The sequence below is a fragment of the Trifolium pratense genome, linkage group LG7 (genome assembly GCF_020283565.1).
Source record: "Trifolium pratense cultivar HEN17-A07 linkage group LG7, ARS_RC_1.1, whole genome shotgun sequence".
Lineage (NCBI taxonomy): Eukaryota > Viridiplantae > Streptophyta > Magnoliopsida > Fabales > Fabaceae > Trifolium > Trifolium pratense.
In genome coordinates this window covers 8,350,663-8,367,872 of record NC_060065.1, presented here as the reverse complement: position 1 = coordinate 8,367,872, position 17,210 = coordinate 8,350,663, and the positions used below count along the sequence as shown (strand labels likewise).

The window sequence follows — 17,210 nt, the reverse complement described above, 5'->3', positions numbered from 1 at the left end:
GGGGGTGCAGCCCATCCTTGCCACCCATGAATCCGTCCTTGGTCTTAGAGAATATAAATGTTTTACCGAAAAAAAAAAATAGACGAGTGAAGAAAATCACCAATTGGATTTTTTGTTTTTTTGGAAACATCACAAATTGGATTTGAATTTCATGTAGATAGAGATTTCACACACTCACCACGTTAGTGACCATTGAATCAAAATTCAGATAAAGTTCGGTGTTTTATATTTAAATTAAAATTTATATTGAAATCTAAACCGTTAAATCTTGATTCAACGATCGTTAAAATAGTTGCTACGTAAAAGCGTGCAACATGAAATCCAAATTGGTCTTTTGGTGAGGTATAGGTATTTTTCATGAAAATGAGCAATTCTCAATATAAAATTATAATGCAAGGAGAAAGGGATGCATATAAATGATGAAAAAAATGTGAAGGTTGAAGGTGTCATCGCTTTAGGACAATTAGATGATTGTTTTCTTTTTCCAGTAAGGCACAATAAGATCATTGTTGAAAAGCACCTAAAGAAGGGGACTCCGTTTTCTAAAATTTCAAAGAAAGTATTGAGAACTTGAGAAAAAGATAAGGAAGCATGTTCTCAATTTGATATCATGTTGTTGGCCATCCATATTCACCATCATAAAGTGTACTCATAAGTCATAACCCAATTAGATTGTTCCTTTTTAGATTTGTCCTAATGAAGGATCTTAATGTTAAATACTAAGCTCTAATTAGCCTCTAATCCTCCATGAAGTTCCCTTTGGGACTTTTCCCCATATTAGTCTTCAAAGTCAAATATATTTCTTTTTTATTATCATATGGTAAGAAAATCAAATTGATTTGAAATCAGACGACTCATGTTAGATAATAATAAAATCCGTTTTAAAATTTTTTACGTCAATTTAGATAAGACAGTTAAAATTGAAAATTGGCGTTAAAGTTACAAATTTATTTTAAACTATAATATATAAGAACTTACACACTCTTATCTCACATCATTGACATTTGGTCACTCTTGCTTCTTCACTTTCTTCTCAGCAATTGCCAACATTTGCAAACTCATTCTTTCTCTGTGAAAAGGGTAAGCAAAACTTTTGAATTTACCTTAAATATCACAAAATCTTCAATTTTGCATATTCTTTCACAATTTCAGAGAAATTCAACATCCCAACATCCTTAAACACTTTGATATGTCATCAGATATAAGCTAAATCTTTGAAATCTACCTTAAAAAGCAAAGGTGTTTGTTTATATGCACTTTATTGTTATGGCTAGTGGCAAATTTTGTTGTGCTTGTAATTTTGGTTTTCTAGTGTAGTAGAGGGTTTGGTTTTGTTTTATTTAACTGTTGTGAAGTAAAGTTTGAAGCTTTTTTTGGTGGGGTGGTGGGAATTTTGTGGTGTGAGTGATGGGCTGGGATTGTGTGGTACTGCAAACAGTTGGAAGAGAACCGCCATTAAAACGGCGAGCAGGGTTGCGGAGGAAACAAGCTGGAAGAGGGTCTTACAGAGGAAGCTAGCTAGAGAAAGGTTATTGATAGGTTTTGTGTGATTGGAGGGGTTTTCTTGTTTTTTGAGGACTAATTTGAGGACCCTTTTTCTTGAGGGTGCTTTTGGGGTGTTAAAGTTTCTAACTTTTCATAAGGAGGAGAAGAAGATGGTTAACAATTTGCACCAACTACTCAGAAGTCTTTGTTTCAATACTCATTGGAATTATGCAATCTTTTGGAAGCTCAAACATTGTGCTCCAATGTATGTTATTACTATTATTACTGCAACTTTTTATTCTTTATTTTTGGTTCAATTGCATATTTGGTTCTTTAGGTTTTAAAAAGTTTCAATTTGGTCCCCTACGTTACTAATGTCAACATAAGTTCGTCTTTTTCGTTAGATTTTGAGTTAATTTCGTCTAAAACTTTCACATGACACCCTCTTAAGTTGTCCACATGCAAATTTGTTAGCCACGTGGACGATTTAAACAGAAATTTGACTAAAAGGACTAACTTTTTAAATGTAAGAGACAAAATTGAAACCTAAAATAAATGTAGGGCACCAAATATGCAATTAAGTATTTTTTGTTTTATTTTTTGCATCATATGTATTGCCTATTTTGTTTGGATGTTGACAAATTAGAATATGTTGTTAAATGAGGTGAAGTTATAGTTTTGCATGATTGCATCCTTTGTTATGAAATTTGATTTGGCCTTTTTAGCATGTTTGGTTAATTTAATTTGTTGTATAGAGTGTATACATCTTATTGTTTTTATTAATAATATTCAGATCATGTATTAAGACTAGTTGGCAAGTAATATAAGATCATGTATTAAGACTCGGCACAAATGCATTACCTGAAATTTTTCGGGACATGGTACTTTTTTTTCGCAGGATCTTGACATTGGAGGATGCTTACTATGACAATTTGGATTATGTTGACTCTTCAGAAAATAAGTACTGTCAGAAGAACTTGGAACAGATTGCAGGTGGGAAATTTTCACATGATGCTCTTGGGTTAGCTGTGGCAAAGATGTCATATAGTGCATATTCATTAGGGGAAGGGTATGATTTATCAAAATGTAACATTTTAGTTAAAATTTTATTTTCTTTTACGTAGCTCTTGTTCTAAGATTCTTTGTTTACAGTATTGTTGGACAGGTAGCTGTTACTGGAAAACATCGGTGGATCTGTGCAGATAATCAAGTTACAAGTTCTGGTTTGTCTCAGTTTGCCGATGGGTGGCAATCTCAATTTTCTGCTGGAATTAAGGTAAGCTATAACTGAGTTATTAAAAGTGGAAGCGTGAACTTCATACGTCTATATAAAAATTAGAATTACCTCACAATACTAATAGTAATTCCAATTACCAAACAGTGTTGTCACTATTGTTCCGCGATACGTTTTGTAGCACAAAATATTATCCAATCGCAGCTATAGTGCTGTTACATAGCAAAATTTGAACAAACTGCTATTTTCCACGATCCGCAATTGACAACACCTATACCAAGGATAATGGAGAGTTTAATGATGATGGTATATTTGAAAAACTATGGTTTATGTGAGTATAGGATTTAACAAGAAAGATTACCAAACTTTATTGAAATCATATAATGTTGCATTCCATTTTAGCGTACTTTAGGCTAGAAACTTGGTGATTCTCTGCTAGAAAATAATTTCCAAGTCTGCATCAATATACTTTGTTGGAACTGAAGTTTTACATTGACAAAGCTTTTACTTTTCCTTGTAGACAATGGTTGTTGTGTCTGTAGTCCCACTAGGTGTCGTTCAGCTTGGTTCTCTAACAAAAGTAAGACGAATACTTTTTTATGTTTATTTCCTTTGCTTGAGCGCTATATTATCTCTCCATGATGCTGTTCATAATAGACCTTTTATTTTTTGTGATTTTAAAATTTATTTGCATTCTTTTGCTTGGATATGTATCATGAACACTCAGATTTCATGACTTAGTTTTATTTGTTTCTAGCTTATTTCTGTAATAGCTAGCTGTTGATTTAGATATTGATTCAATACTTCTACATTCCTAATTATATGTGCTAGATAAATGTGTACATGCAATTTAGTGAGTTTAGATACTGCTGAACTCTCGCTTTTGATGTCTCTTAGTAGAAAGTCAACTACATAATATACGAGTAGCTAATTAGTTTTGATTATGGAATTGTGCCTTTTTGCTTCTCTTTCCCTAGAATATTTTTATTAGTTTAATATGCAAGTCTTTAGTTAGAAAATGAATAGGTATTGTTCTTAATCTCCTTGGTATAAAATTTAATTCAATTTTATTCTCTTGTCATGCGTTGTTCTATGATTTTGATGGAGTGTAGGATATTTCCTTGATATACACTTATGTGGAAGTTCATTTATTATGTAAAACATTTGGTAATATGAATTGTTTCTGCCACCCCTTGCTGCAGGTGAATGAAGATATAGGAGTTATTAATCATATAAGAAATCTTTTTTTCTCTACTCAAGGTCATTCAATAGACCACATTCCTAGTCAAGTAGAAAGTAATTTGAAGAGCTCTTCATCTCAGGTAAGCTTCTTCGTACACCAGTTTCACAAGCATTATTTATAACCAAGATTTGTTGAGCATTATCATGAGGTTCATATGTCTTATTTTTTTTCAGCCGGATGTCTTGAAGGAAAATTTGTCTTCAGATATTATGGATGTGTGCTTACATGATACCGAGAGACCTATGAGGAATGAAACAGTGGATGTTTTGACGCCCCTTCAATGTTTTGGGAGGAACAATTCAACTCATTCTGCTTATTGGGAAATGAGTGATGATATGGTCAAGCATGAAGGACGCGAACTCTATAGTGATGTGAGTCCCATTTTGCTTCAGTCAATGTCCGATATGATTAATGTGGAGCATCAGGAAGGGTCTAGTAGTGTCTGCAAAAATATGAGATTTGAATCGGAACAAATTCTATCATCATTTTTGAACAATTCTGCTATAAATAATGTTGGCGTTAATGATTTAATATACCAACCAGAAAAGGCCAGAGTTGATTCTGCATGCTTTCCGACTGTTTCTATTAATGCAGATATTTGTGAAAGTGGTAAGTTGCATTATGTGGATACACACCAAAAAGGGGTGTTTATTTCCAAACCTTTAGATGCTAACTCGCATAAACATACCAAAAAGTCGGAGTTTCAAATTGGCTCTTGCGACAAGGATACCTCATACTTTCAACCTGAGCCGATGAAGTTTCCGGCTGGCTGTGAACTATATGAAGCACTTGGACCAGCTTCTTTGAAAGGGAGTAAATATTTTGATTTGCTAGCACAGGTTAATCAAGATATGAACATTGTGGATATGCCGGATGCGATTAACACTAGTCAATTGACTTCGGAATCTCTTCCAGAGCATCTTTTGGAAGCAATGGTGGCCAACATTAGTCACAGTAGTAATAATGATGTTAATAGTGAATTATCCTTTGGTAGATCAATGCAATCTGCAATTAGTTCTGGAAAAACACCTGAAGCTTCTATTCACAATGTGCATACTATAGATCATCCTTCTCTTGTCAGAGAGGACAAACACCATTGTTTGAGTTCATCATCAGGGATATGCGGTGTGATGTCATCTAAAGGTGTTTCTTCTACATGTCCTAGTGCTTCTAGTGAACAACTTGAAAGGTCTTCAGAACCGTCTAAGAACAGTAAGAAGAGGGCTAGGCCTGGGGAAAGTTGCAGACCTCGTCCAAGAGATAGACAACTGATCCAAGATCGAATTAAGGAGCTAAGAGAGCTGGTGCCAAATGGAGCAAAGGTATCTTGCTGTAATCTTTTTTCGTATGTATTTTTACGTTTTGAATGATGGTTGCAGTTTAGGTTCATGTGTTTAAACATTTTATGTTAACTTCAACAGTGCAGTATTGATTCACTACTGGAGCGTTCGATAAAGCACATGCTTTTTCTGCAAGGCATAGCTAAGCATGCTGACAAGCTAACTAAATTTGCTGATACTAAATCAAAGGTAAGGTTTAAAGGAATTTAAGAATTAATATTTGCACTTTAAGATGTGCATATACATACAAGATTATGATTAACACTAGTGCAATTTTGCAGTTGCATCATATGCAAACAGATATTCTTGGATCCTCTAGTTCAGAGCAGGGTTCAAGTTGGGCAGTGGAGGTAGGGGGTCATCTGAAAGTTCATTCAATATTAGTCGAGAATCTGAGCAAGAACGGACAGATGCTTGTTGAGGTATGTTTGAGTATGACTTGAAAAGATATTAATTCATAATCAGCTATTGCATACTTTTTTTTGTTCTAATTCTGAGTTTTGTTATAGATGTTATGCGAGGAATGCAGCCATTTTCTTGAAATAGCAGAAGCCATAAAAAGCTTAGGCCTTACAATTTTGAAGGGTGTAACAAAAGCTCGTCGGGATGAGAAGATATGTATATGCTTTATTGTTGAGGTAAGATAAACAAAAGATTATTTTCTCTAGAGTTTGTTATGAGTCCGATGTTGGATTAAATATGTCTTGAATGAGTTTATAAGTGGAAGACGTCTGTCTATCACCTTATAAGATGGTATCAAAGACTATTAAAGATCTGTTGGGTCACCTGCTAACAGACCACTAAGGTCATCTTCATATTCACTCCCGTGCATGAGACAGTGTATTTTAAGAGTCTCACATTGAATGAGATATGACTTAAATATGAAGTTATTTATAAATGGAAGACATCTATCATCTTACAAGTCGATTTTGTAGGGTTGTGTTAGCTCAGTCTGAATTAGGCCTACTACTAAGTTACTAACATTAAACAAGATATTTGTCGATTAACAACATACTATATCAATTGAAACTGCTGTATGGATTTTATTATGCCTTATAAATGATTGATGTTGATGACCAAATTGTTTCCCAGGGTGAAAACAACAGAAATGTACACAGATTGGACATCTTGTGGCCGCTTGTTCAGATACTGCAATCCAAGAGTGTTGTGTATCAACAGTAACTGGTTGATTCGTGGAAACTTCATGGCCCTTTATTGGTCGCCAGAACGCATTCTTGATCTCTGAAATGATGATCAGAATTTCTTATCCTTGTCGTGTTCAAGATTCCGATTTTTTTTTTTTTTGAGAAAAAGATTCCGATTGTTGTTTTTCTCAAGTTTGTTTGGAATATTTGATTGTATGTTTGTGTTTTACATTGAAAGTAATACAATGTGTTGATAACTTCTTAGTGACACTTTTTGATGCTCGAGACTTATCTTTTGATGATTTGTTACAAAATAACGCTTCAACCAATAATTTTTTTTTATAAAATTCACCGTTGAATTGAAAGTGTATACTCCCTCCGGTCCTTTTTATAAGGAATAACTTGAAAAAATCACACAGATCAAGGAATCACATTTAACATAATTATTTTCATTTAATACTCTTATAAATTTAAATTTATTCCATATATACCCTTATTTAATTACTCTTTATTCAACTAATTTACTTATTTTTAAATTTTCTCCAATAATAAATAAGGGTATAAGTGAAATTGAACATTTAAAACATTTGAAAATTGGTCAAAGTTTCTTATAAAAAGGACCTAATTTTTTGCCCTAAGTGTTCCTTATAAAAATGACCGGAGGGAGTATCATATAGATTATTCATAAATTACTTTACATTCAACTCAATTTTATAAAATTAATTCACTTAAAATAATTTTTTCACACCGTAGAACCAACATCCATGTTTGTTTGAGATTTTTTACGCTCTAGAATCGATTTTGTTGAAGGGGGACAAGCTTGCTTTTGGTAAAATTGCATCGAGAAGTAGGGATGTGCATGGTTTGGAAACCACACCACACCTAATTGATGGTTTTGGTTCTAAACCAAAATCATTTCAATAACAAACCGGTTATTTTTTAAAACTAATTTGGATTTGGTTATTAACCGGATCGAACCAATTTATAACCGGTTTGTAATAAAATTTAAGTTATTCACATGATCCAATTTTAAATAGGTTTTTTACTTAAACTAATTTTTTTTAATAGTTGATTAAAAAAATAGATTTATTAATTATTTTAAAAACATAATTTTTCATTAATTTTATGATTGAACTAGCATGACACCCGTGCGTCCGCACGGGAGTCGCGGCGTTGCCGCTCCTCATTTGGTAAGATGAAATTTATTGGAAAGTTGATTAAAATATAAAAAAATAGAAGGGATATAATATTTGGTAAAAAAAATAGAAAAAGAACAATGGTAAAATCATTACCAAAAAACCTTAGGTCTCCATATTAATATAGGAATATAAATAAGGATAATGTAAAAATTATGAAAAAAAATAGGCTATCTTATTAATATATTAGTAAAAACATAGGTCTTGGAAAAATCACCAAAAACTTATGTCAATGTATTAATATATGAGTATAAATATAGTCACTAAAAATTATTAAAAAATAGGCAATCATATGTGAAAATATAGGTCTCACAATAATCATAAAAATAATTAGGTCACCGTATTAAATATGAGTATAACCTGTAAAATTGTAAAAAAAATAAAAATAGACAACTTAATTTTTATTTTATTTTTGTTACAAACAACTTAATTAATATACAATTAAAAGTATAAGTCCCGTAGAAATCACACAAACAAAAAAGTTTCCATATAAATATATGAGTATAAATATAGGTCCCGCAAATATTATAAAAGATGGGCAAGCTTATTAATATGAGTAAAACACATAGGTCCCCGTGTACCAAAAAAAAACACTTAGGTCCCCAAAAATCACACAAAAGATTAGGTTCTCGTATTAATATATGATTATAAATATAGCTCTAAAAAAAATAGTAAAAAATTGAAAACAAAAATTTATTTGAAAAAGTGCAAAAAAATAGGAATTTATTCTTGGATTAAGATGAGGGTATAATAGGAAGATAATGTGCAAAAATCCACTTTATTAATTAAGTGTTATCATTCTAACTGAACACTTATAAAAAAACGGAAGGAGTAAAATATTAAGATGGAATTAACCACCTCAAGAAAATTTTTAAAATATTGAAATTATTTACTAACTTTCAAATATGACACAAAATATTCATGAAAGTGATGATGTGTCAAATTATTAAGTAGGGGTAACATGAGATTTTCACATGTATCTTATTTTCTTAGGTCCTTGTAATAAATATATATATGAGTATGAATATAGTCCCGTAAAAATTATTAAAAAATAAGCAATCTTATTAATATGCTAGTAAAAATATAGGTCTTGCAACAATCATCAAAATAATTAGGTCACCGTATTAAATATGAGTATAAATTTAAGTTATACATAAATTATTAAAGATCAGGAAACCTTATTAATAAGAGGATAGATATAGGTCCCGCATAATTCACACAAAAGATTATGTCTCTGTATAAATATACGAGTATAACTCGTAAAATTATAAATAAAAAAAACAAACAACTTTATTAATATAGGAGTAAAAATATAAGGCTCGTAGATATAACAAAAAAAAAAAAGAGGTTCCCGTATTAATATAAATATAGCCCGTAAAATTATTAAAAAAAATAGACAACATAATATATTTGTAAAAACACAAATTCTTTGAGAATCACAAAAAATAGTATATTTTCGTATTAATATATGAGTATAAATATAGGTCTCACAAAAAATAGTAAAAAACTGAAAACTTCATTAATAAGAGTAAAAACATATGCCTCGCCGAAATCCCACAAAAAATTAGATCCTTGTATTATTAAAATATTGAAATTAGTTATTAACTTTCAAATATGACACAAAATACCCTTGAAAATGATTATGTGTCAAAAAATGAAAAGGGGAAAATTTGTGATTTCATATGTATCTTCTTTTTTCCTTCAAAAAAAAATGTATCTTCTTTTCATATATTATAGATGTGTCATTATATTCATTCATCGGTCATAATTATTAATTTTATGCGGATTTCTATATGTTATTTATTTTATTTTTTTTAAGGTAAAGAAACGTTTTAAATTGAGTAAGCAAAACAAAATTAATACTGCATATATTAATTCGCCTATATAGTAGATTGTATAGGATTTATCGATGCCCAGTTAATTGATATGTATCTTCTTTTTTCCTTCAAAAAAATATGTATCTTGTTTTCATATATTGTAGATGTGTCATTATATTCATTCATCGGTCATAATTATTAATTTTATGTGGATTTCTATATGTTATTTATTTTATTTTTTAAGGTAAAGAAACATTTTAAATTGAGTAAGTAAAAGAAAATTAATACCGCATATATTAATTCGCCTATATAGTAGATTGTATAGGATTTATCGATGCCCAGTTAATTGATTTTTGTTTAATAAAAAAATTGAATTTGTATAAAATGAGGTAATTTGAATTTGGGTTACATACAAAAAATTGGAGTTTTAGATAAAAAAAAAAAATCATGGGAGAAGTAACAAAAAAAGTGGAGTTTTATGGTTATAATTGGGTATTTAACTCATATTGGTTCCAAAAATATAACAAATTAATTCATATGGCTTAGTAGTAAATATAATAAGAAGTGTAACTAAAAGGTTAAGGGTTCAAATCCTGCTGAGAAATGTTAGAAATGTTTTAGCATTTTTCTACTAACTTTTTTTAATAAAGACACAAAATACACTTGAAATTGATTATGTGTCAAAAAATGAAATAGGGGCAAATTGGTGATTTCATATGTATCTTCTTTTAATATATTGTAGATATATATTGTAGATGGTTCCAAAAATATAACAAATTAATTCATATGGCTTAGTGATAAATATAATAAGGAGTGTAACTAAAAGGTTAAGGGCAAATTGGTGACTTCATATGTATCTTCTTTTTTCCTTCAAAAAAAAATGTATCTTCTTTTCATATATTGTAGATGTGTCATTATATTCATTCATCGGTCATAATTATTAATTTTATGCAGATTTCTATATGTTATTTATTTTATTTTTTTAAGGTAAAGAAACGTTTTAAATTGAGTAAGCAAAACAAAATTAATACTGCATATATTAATTCGCCTATATAGTAGATTGTATAGGATTTATCGATGCCCAGTTAATTGATATGTATCTTCTTTTTTCCTTCAAAAAAATATGTATCTTCTTTTCATATATCGTAGATGTGTCATTACATTCATTCATCGGTCATAATTATTAATTTTATGTGGATTTCTATATGTTATTTATTTTATTTTTTAAGGTAAAGAAACATTTTAAATTGAGTAAGTAAAAGAAAATTAATACCGCATATATTAATTCGCCTATATAGTAGATTGTATAGGATTTATCGATGCCCAGTTAATTGATTTTTGTTTAATAAAAAAATTGAATTTGTATAAAATGAGGTAATTTGAATTTGGGTTACATACAAAAAATTGGAGTTTTAGATAAAAAAAAAAAAAAATCATGGGAGAAGTAACAAAAAAAGTGGAGTTTTATGGTTATAATTGGGTATTTAACTCATATTGGTTCCAAAAATATAACAAATTAATTCATATGGCTTAGTAGTAAATATAATAAGAAGTGTAACTAAAAGGTTAAGGGTTCAAATCCTGCTGAGAAATGTTAGAAATGTTTTAGCATTTTTCTACTAACTTTTTTTAATAAAGACACAAAATACCCTTGAAATTGATTATGTGTCAAAAAATGAAATAGGGGCAAATTGGTGATTTCATATGTATCTTCTTTTAATATATTGTAGATTAGTTTATAATCAACCCACAAAATATTTTTTTTAAACCCAAATTATTTTTTACTTAGCCGAAAACTTGTTTTTTATATTGTTTTAAAAATATTTTTTATTATTTGAAAAAAGAGTAATTTTTAAAATTAAAAAATCTGATTTTTAAATAAAAAAAAAACTAATAAATAGGAAAAAAATTAAAATACTAAATTTTTGAAAAACTAAAAACATTAAAAACTGATTTTTTAATTATTTAAAAAAACTGAATTTTTTAATTATTTTTAAAAACTAAAAATATTAAAAACTGATTTTTTAATTATTTTTAAAATAATTATTAAAAATCTGATTTTTAAAATAAAATAATAATAAAATAGTATGGGTGGTTGGTGGTGGTGGCCGGCCACCGGAGCACCACCACCGACCGCCGTGAAAAGTCGCCGGAGGTCCGCCGGAAACCGCCATGACGAGAAGGAACTTGATGTAGTTGTGTGAGCATCTCTTTTCTTGATATTCCAAAACAGGTTACAAGGTGGAATATACAATCGGCATCGATACCACCAAGGATCGTATACTTCGATCATATACTTCGCGATGGAACGACCTTGATGGAGGCAAAGGAGAGGGTCCAGTTCTTCAAAAAAAAAAGGAGGGTCCAGCGAGAAAGGAAAGTTGAAGGAATATATATAAAGTTTAATGGAGATGCACTCCCAATATAAAATAATTTTACAAGATCATTCGATAAAAAAAAACTATCAAATTGTCATGTTATATTAACAAAATGAGATTAAGTGATAGAAAACATGCTTGTTATTGGTTGATATTGTAAAAGCAAAATTATATTAAACTGAGTACATTTTTCTTTTGCTTGTATATATTAGAGTGAATGGTTTTCTATTTATGTTTGGTGACACCTGAGCTTATAGCTTATAAGCTCATATGACCAAAAAAATCCTGTTTGATAATGTTTTAAAAAAAAATTATTTTATCAGCTTATAACTTATTTTTCAAACGCTATTTCAAGTAACTTATAAGTTTATAGCTTACAGCTTATCGATGACATCTTACTTGAAAAAAATTAAATACTTAAACATATTTTCTTATGTCATTTTATATTGATAAACTAGTTTAACTGTTAATTTTACCAAACACTACAAATTCAATCGATAAGCTTATTCGCTATAAACTAAAAGCTAGTTTATAAGCTAATATTTGCTATAAACTAGTTTATTAACTATCCACTATTTTTTACCAAACAAGTTCATGGTAACAAGATGAATTGAATGGTTAAGCCAAATCTTAATCAAAGTACACTAATAGAGGCAATTATGAAACCAATCTTAATCAGACAAACGGTTAAGCCAAAAATTTCGTTGGAAGTCCTACCTACTATTGAATATGACACATCAATGGAGAACACGACACACACATGTAACTCATTCATTAGTATTTCATCAATTATTCAAAGTAGCAATAAATAATAATAATAATAAAGTTAATCAAACCTCACCTTGAAAACCACGATTGATATTTTCCAACCAATACCAATCCTAAAATCATACATATCATTAATTGTTATGTACTTCTCTAGACACAATCCGGGCAAGAATATATCACATCATGTGAAACTCATCAAGAATCTACAAATAGATTAAGACAAGACTTCCTGCCCTAAAACCATTGATTGCCCTATCAATATCTGTAGTGTCCTCCTATTTACTGTCTTTATGTTTATCTTTCTTAACATAACCATGTCATGTGAAAAGCTCGCATAAGATAATCCATTCCAAATCCAATTAACAAATCAAAATAGGGGAACACAAACTTATGTGCCAACATGGAAAAATCTAATGTACTAGTACTGGTACACCAACAAGGACCTTTAACATCAAGTTTGCAATAAGGAATGAAATCAGCACTAAGTTTGAGCAAACAGGATCTAACCATTTAAACTTCTCTTGTGAACAAGTTTAGCAATTGAAAGACAGTTTCTAATGTCAAGCAAATGAAAAATATATATGCATACATAAATCATGTGTAATCCATTTGAGACTGATGCTACACCTACAATACTCGTCGGTGGGGAGATTTGTGTTGTGCCAGACAAGCACTCAAGCGAGCGAACCTTCTTGCAAAATGAGTCTTTGAATCACAGCTACTAATAGGTTTTTGTTTTGGCAACCTTCTTCTTGGGTAGTCTTCTAGGAATGGAGTTTTTCATCCCAATAAAAAACAATAGTGCCCCAAAGAGAGCCATATTCTGCAAGGAGTAATACCATACCGCGTTTAATAAATCATTGCAACAATAAATGAAGGGTATTTCTTAGATTGGCTTGAAATCAGACATTCTAATATATGAAAATAAATTGAAAAAATAGAGCACAAGGCTCTGACCTGTGTAAATTTGATGAAAAGTTGAATATATTCTCTGTCCTCACTGTCGTAATTGTAGAAATCGTACAATATTGGAGTGGCAATCAACTGGTGCAAAAGCTACAAGGAGAAAAGAGTCATTAAACAGAACACGAGAGGTGAAAATAAACTAAATTGCATGGAGAGAATTCAAACTACAAACCAAAAGTACAGCTCCGAACGAACTGCCAAGTATGAAAAGAATCCCTCCAAGGCCCTTAAGAGCAATAGCCCCGGCAACTAAGAATTTTATCTGCCCATGGAATCATTATATTACATTACATAAATAAATAAACATAAACATTCTAGATACAAAGCAAAGTAATAAGCATGCAAAAAGGAGTGCCTCATTGAACACGGGTAAATGTAGAAATAAGGTTAAAACTTGAAACCAAATCGATGCCAAAAAAAATAGATAAAAGGATGACTATATATGCATAACAGATAAAATGATGTTTATTTTCAATTGTGATGTTTTATAACTTCCCCAGCCTCCAGCCCTCCGCCCATTTCAGTTTTCAGAAGTATGATATTTTATAAAAATTTCTATTTCTTTTTTTAGGATTCATGTCCAAAACTACCATACTGCCTACTCAGAGCCCAAAATTATGTACAGCCAAGCAGTCAAGCAAAAATAAGTCTCGTGGATGGCCAAAATAATTAATGACAAGCATGTACAAGTTAATACGTTTTTTTAGAGTAGATGTTAATACTTCGTCCTAACATAATTGATACTGAGAAAGAGAATGAAAGAGACTAACATCGATTTCTGGAAGTTGGAAGCTAACTTGCGAATCTATTTTATGTATAAAGGCATCAAACTTCGGTCTGATTGCTTTTGCTGTAAGACCCCCATCAACTCCATAGTCATTAAATCTGGGAGGGAGGAAAAATAAAGAAAAGGCATAAAGAGAATCAATTAGCAAATGAGTGCTTCGAGAATCCATCCAAATGTCAAATGAAAAAATAAGTTCCAGCTCCAAATTTCTGATCAAATGTAAACAGTGAGAGCGCAAGCAATAACCAGCAATTTGCTCAAGAAGTATAAGGAAAAATCCCTAAAACAACTTACTAAATTCAAGTTATCCAACTTAATTAGAAATTAAACACATCAGATATTCACACCATTCCACATCAATCAGTAATCACAGTCCACTAGCAATGGCAATGACCGATGAGTAACTCAATGTAATATAGAGATCACAAATTTGTCTTCCTCAATCTACCCCTCCATATCGAACAAAAGATATACAATTTCTATCTCTTAGAACTATGGAGTAACTCGAGACAAGGTATACATCATAAGGGTTCCCCAACAATCAACAGGAAAAATATTAGGGTCGGGGACATTTTCTAATGAAGACCAACTGTTAACAAACTGCCGTACAAATAAACCCCACTCATAAGATAGTCATTTTCAGTTTTAAAGACTTATTACACACAGGATCACCATAAGAACCACTTTGCTGCACTTACGCACTAATAAACCGGGTGCAAATTCAGTGATGGTATTGAACTGTTGTTAATAAACGAAAGTCCAGTTTGGATTAGCTTCAAACTTATATTATTAGATTTCAAACTACAATAATTAAGAAAATAGTATTTAGTTTCTACTAACTCATAAAGAAATCTGCATAAGATTATAAACATTCATGGATAATTTAAAGGTGAACACTCCCGTACACATCTTATTTAGATATATATACAGGGTTCACCACTGAGGTGGATAATTCTGATAGGTTAAAAAATTAATAAACACTATTTATAAACCTATAAGAATTATCCACTTCAACAGTGTACCGGTACATATCCAAATAAGATGTGTATCGAAGAATTCACCTAATTTAAATGAGAGCTTTTAGAAAAACTTAAGTACCAAAGTTGATTCAAATTAATGAGAGAAGCTATCATAAAATCATTTCAACTTATCCAAACTAGCTCCAAATTTCACATAATTTTTCTTAAGTTAGAGATTTAATGCAATAAAACGAAACAGATCCACTTAAAATAGATCTATCTACTACTGAATCGTTTTTTCCAGACAAGTGATTCAAAGCTTAAACACAACAGATCCAACAGAAAAAATAACACAACAAACAATTCAGTAGAAAATAAATCACATAAAAACCATAAAGTTTGAGCAATTAAAAAAAAAATGCATGAATTTATTTGTAGAAGGATGAGAACGAACTCTTGGTAAGCAGAGAGGATGAAAACGGAGGCAAAGAGGACTCTTCCGAGAAAAGAAGCGAAAGCCATTGGAGAGAGAGAGAGAGAGAGAGAGAGAGAGAGAGAATCTAGGGTTGAGTGAAAATTGGTGTGGTCTTTGTTGTGTTTTCTTTTCCCGGTCAGAGAAACAGAACAAAGACCAAAGAGAAAAGAGAGAGCGCCAGCGAAAATTGAAAACGAACGAGAGAGTGTGTGCGCTAAAGATCTAAAAGGGTAATATAGTCTTTATATCTACAATCAATATAAGGAAATTCATTACCTTACTATTTTTATTTCCTGGTATACGAAAAATTCTCTTTTTTTTCTTGGTATACTACGAAAAATTCTCTTTAGCCCTCAATATGCTCTAAGGAGATTTTTTCTCTTGATAAATTATAAAGAGCAAAAAAGAAAAGAGAGAGAGAATAATCAATGGTTAAGATTACTATCACATGAATTAATAGTTTGAAAATTTGTGGGGTTTCAGAGTATTTAGACTAAAGTATCGTTTGACCTGATTTTTTTTTTCTTATTTAGAGCTTATGCAAACAACTTATGCAATTTTTATATATTATTATAAGTTTGTCAAGGTAGTTTATGATAAAATACCTTATAAAATTACAATTTTCACCGGTGTGAACTTATAAAATAACATAAAACTTAATTTATATTGCATAAGCTATTTGCATAAACTCAAAAAAAGTTAGGCCAAACGAACCCTAAGAGCTTAATTGTTATTTTTTTAAAAAAAAAACATTTATTATAAAAAAATAATAAACTTTTAAGAATATTACATCTATTTGTTACGGTTTATTACAACTTTTAAAAATAATCTAAATCTTAAAATAACTGCTAAAATAAGAAGTTAAAAATAGTACTTCATCTTCTTATAAAATAGATTTTTTTAAAAGGAAAGCGAAAATAATGGTCAAAAAGTATATATTTTGTTTTAGACAAAAATATCCTTGTATAAATTTTTATATTCTAATAATATTCTTGTGCTTGTATAGGGGTGTACTTAGCTCTTCACGGAATCACGGTGTCTTTGCTTGGTGGGCTGAGACTTTGTGCCCTTTATGGTAATTTTGTGATAAAGAATCACTTTTATATATAGTTGTTACCCAAATTAGACGGCTGCCCGTGCATTGCACGGGTTCGGCGGAGCATCATTTATATATCAATCATGGATGTTATGAGCCAAGTAAGCTTGTCATAAGCATACGGAAATTACTTTGGGGGAGCATCATTTATATATCAATCATGGATGCAACGAGCCAAGGAAATTAGTCATAACCGTATGGAAATTAAGCAATTTAATTGCAATACTTGCCGTCGAAATTAAGTACATAACCGTATGCAAAAAGACATCGAAATTCCATATCCAAAGAACATCAAAATAAAGTACATACCCACATGAAAAA

The 17,210-nt window shown here is 30.6% G+C and overlaps 2 protein-coding genes across 2 annotated transcripts; one reads left to right on the top strand and one right to left on the bottom strand.

Annotated features, from left to right (window-relative positions):
• The first annotated feature begins 440 nt into the window (after nucleotides 1-440).
• LOC123895284 (transcription factor EMB1444-like) lies at nucleotides 441-6,717 on the top strand. Its single transcript, XM_045945539.1, has 10 exons — nucleotides 441-1,750; nucleotides 2,384-2,554; nucleotides 2,638-2,761; nucleotides 3,240-3,299; nucleotides 3,922-4,041; nucleotides 4,136-5,284; nucleotides 5,384-5,491; nucleotides 5,584-5,724; nucleotides 5,812-5,940; nucleotides 6,395-6,717. Exons 1-10 carry the CDS (start codon nucleotides 1,656-1,658, stop codon nucleotides 6,482-6,484), a joined length of 2,187 nt encoding a protein of 728 aa, XP_045801495.1. The 5' UTR covers nucleotides 441-1,655; the 3' UTR covers nucleotides 6,485-6,717.
• Nucleotides 6,718-12,941: 6,224 nt separating this feature from the next.
• LOC123898551 lies at nucleotides 12,942-16,020 on the bottom strand. The gene is made up of 5 exons (XM_045949537.1): nucleotides 15,773-16,020; nucleotides 14,343-14,457; nucleotides 13,745-13,834; nucleotides 13,564-13,662; nucleotides 12,942-13,429 (listed from the first exon to the last, which is right to left on the bottom strand). The coding sequence occupies exons 1-5, from the start codon at nucleotides 15,838-15,840 to the stop codon at nucleotides 13,328-13,330; spliced, it is 474 nt and encodes a 157-aa protein (XP_045805493.1). The 5' UTR covers nucleotides 15,841-16,020; the 3' UTR covers nucleotides 12,942-13,327.
• Nucleotides 16,021-17,210: the final 1,190 nt, after the last annotated feature.

What these genes read in the sequence shown, in the direction of transcription:
- LOC123895284 (XM_045945539.1), top strand. Translation starts at nt 1,656, where the DNA reads ATGGTTAACAATTTGCACCAACTACTCAGAAGTCTTTGTTTCAATACT. An exon ending in GCATATTCATTAGGGGAAGG is followed by an intron (nt 2,555 to 2,637) that starts GTATGATTTATC and finishes CTTTGTTTACAG; the next exon opens with TATTGTTGGACAGGTAGCTG. An exon ending in TTGCTGATACTAAATCAAAG is followed by an intron (nt 5,492 to 5,583) that starts GTAAGGTTTAAA and finishes GCAATTTTGCAG; the next exon opens with TTGCATCATATGCAAACAGA.
- LOC123898551 (XM_045949537.1), bottom strand. Translation starts at nt 15,840, where the DNA reads ATGGCTTTCGCTTCTTTTCTCGGAAGAGTCCTCTTTGCCTCCGTTTTC. An exon ending in ATCCTCTCTGCTTACCAAGA is followed by an intron (nt 14,458 to 15,772) that starts GTTCGTTCTCAT and finishes CCTCCCTCCCAG; the next exon opens with ATTTAATGACTATGGAGTTG. An exon ending in TTTTCATCAAATTTACACAG is followed by an intron (nt 13,430 to 13,563) that starts GTCAGAGCCTTG and finishes TACTCCTTGCAG; the next exon opens with AATATGGCTCTCTTTGGGGC.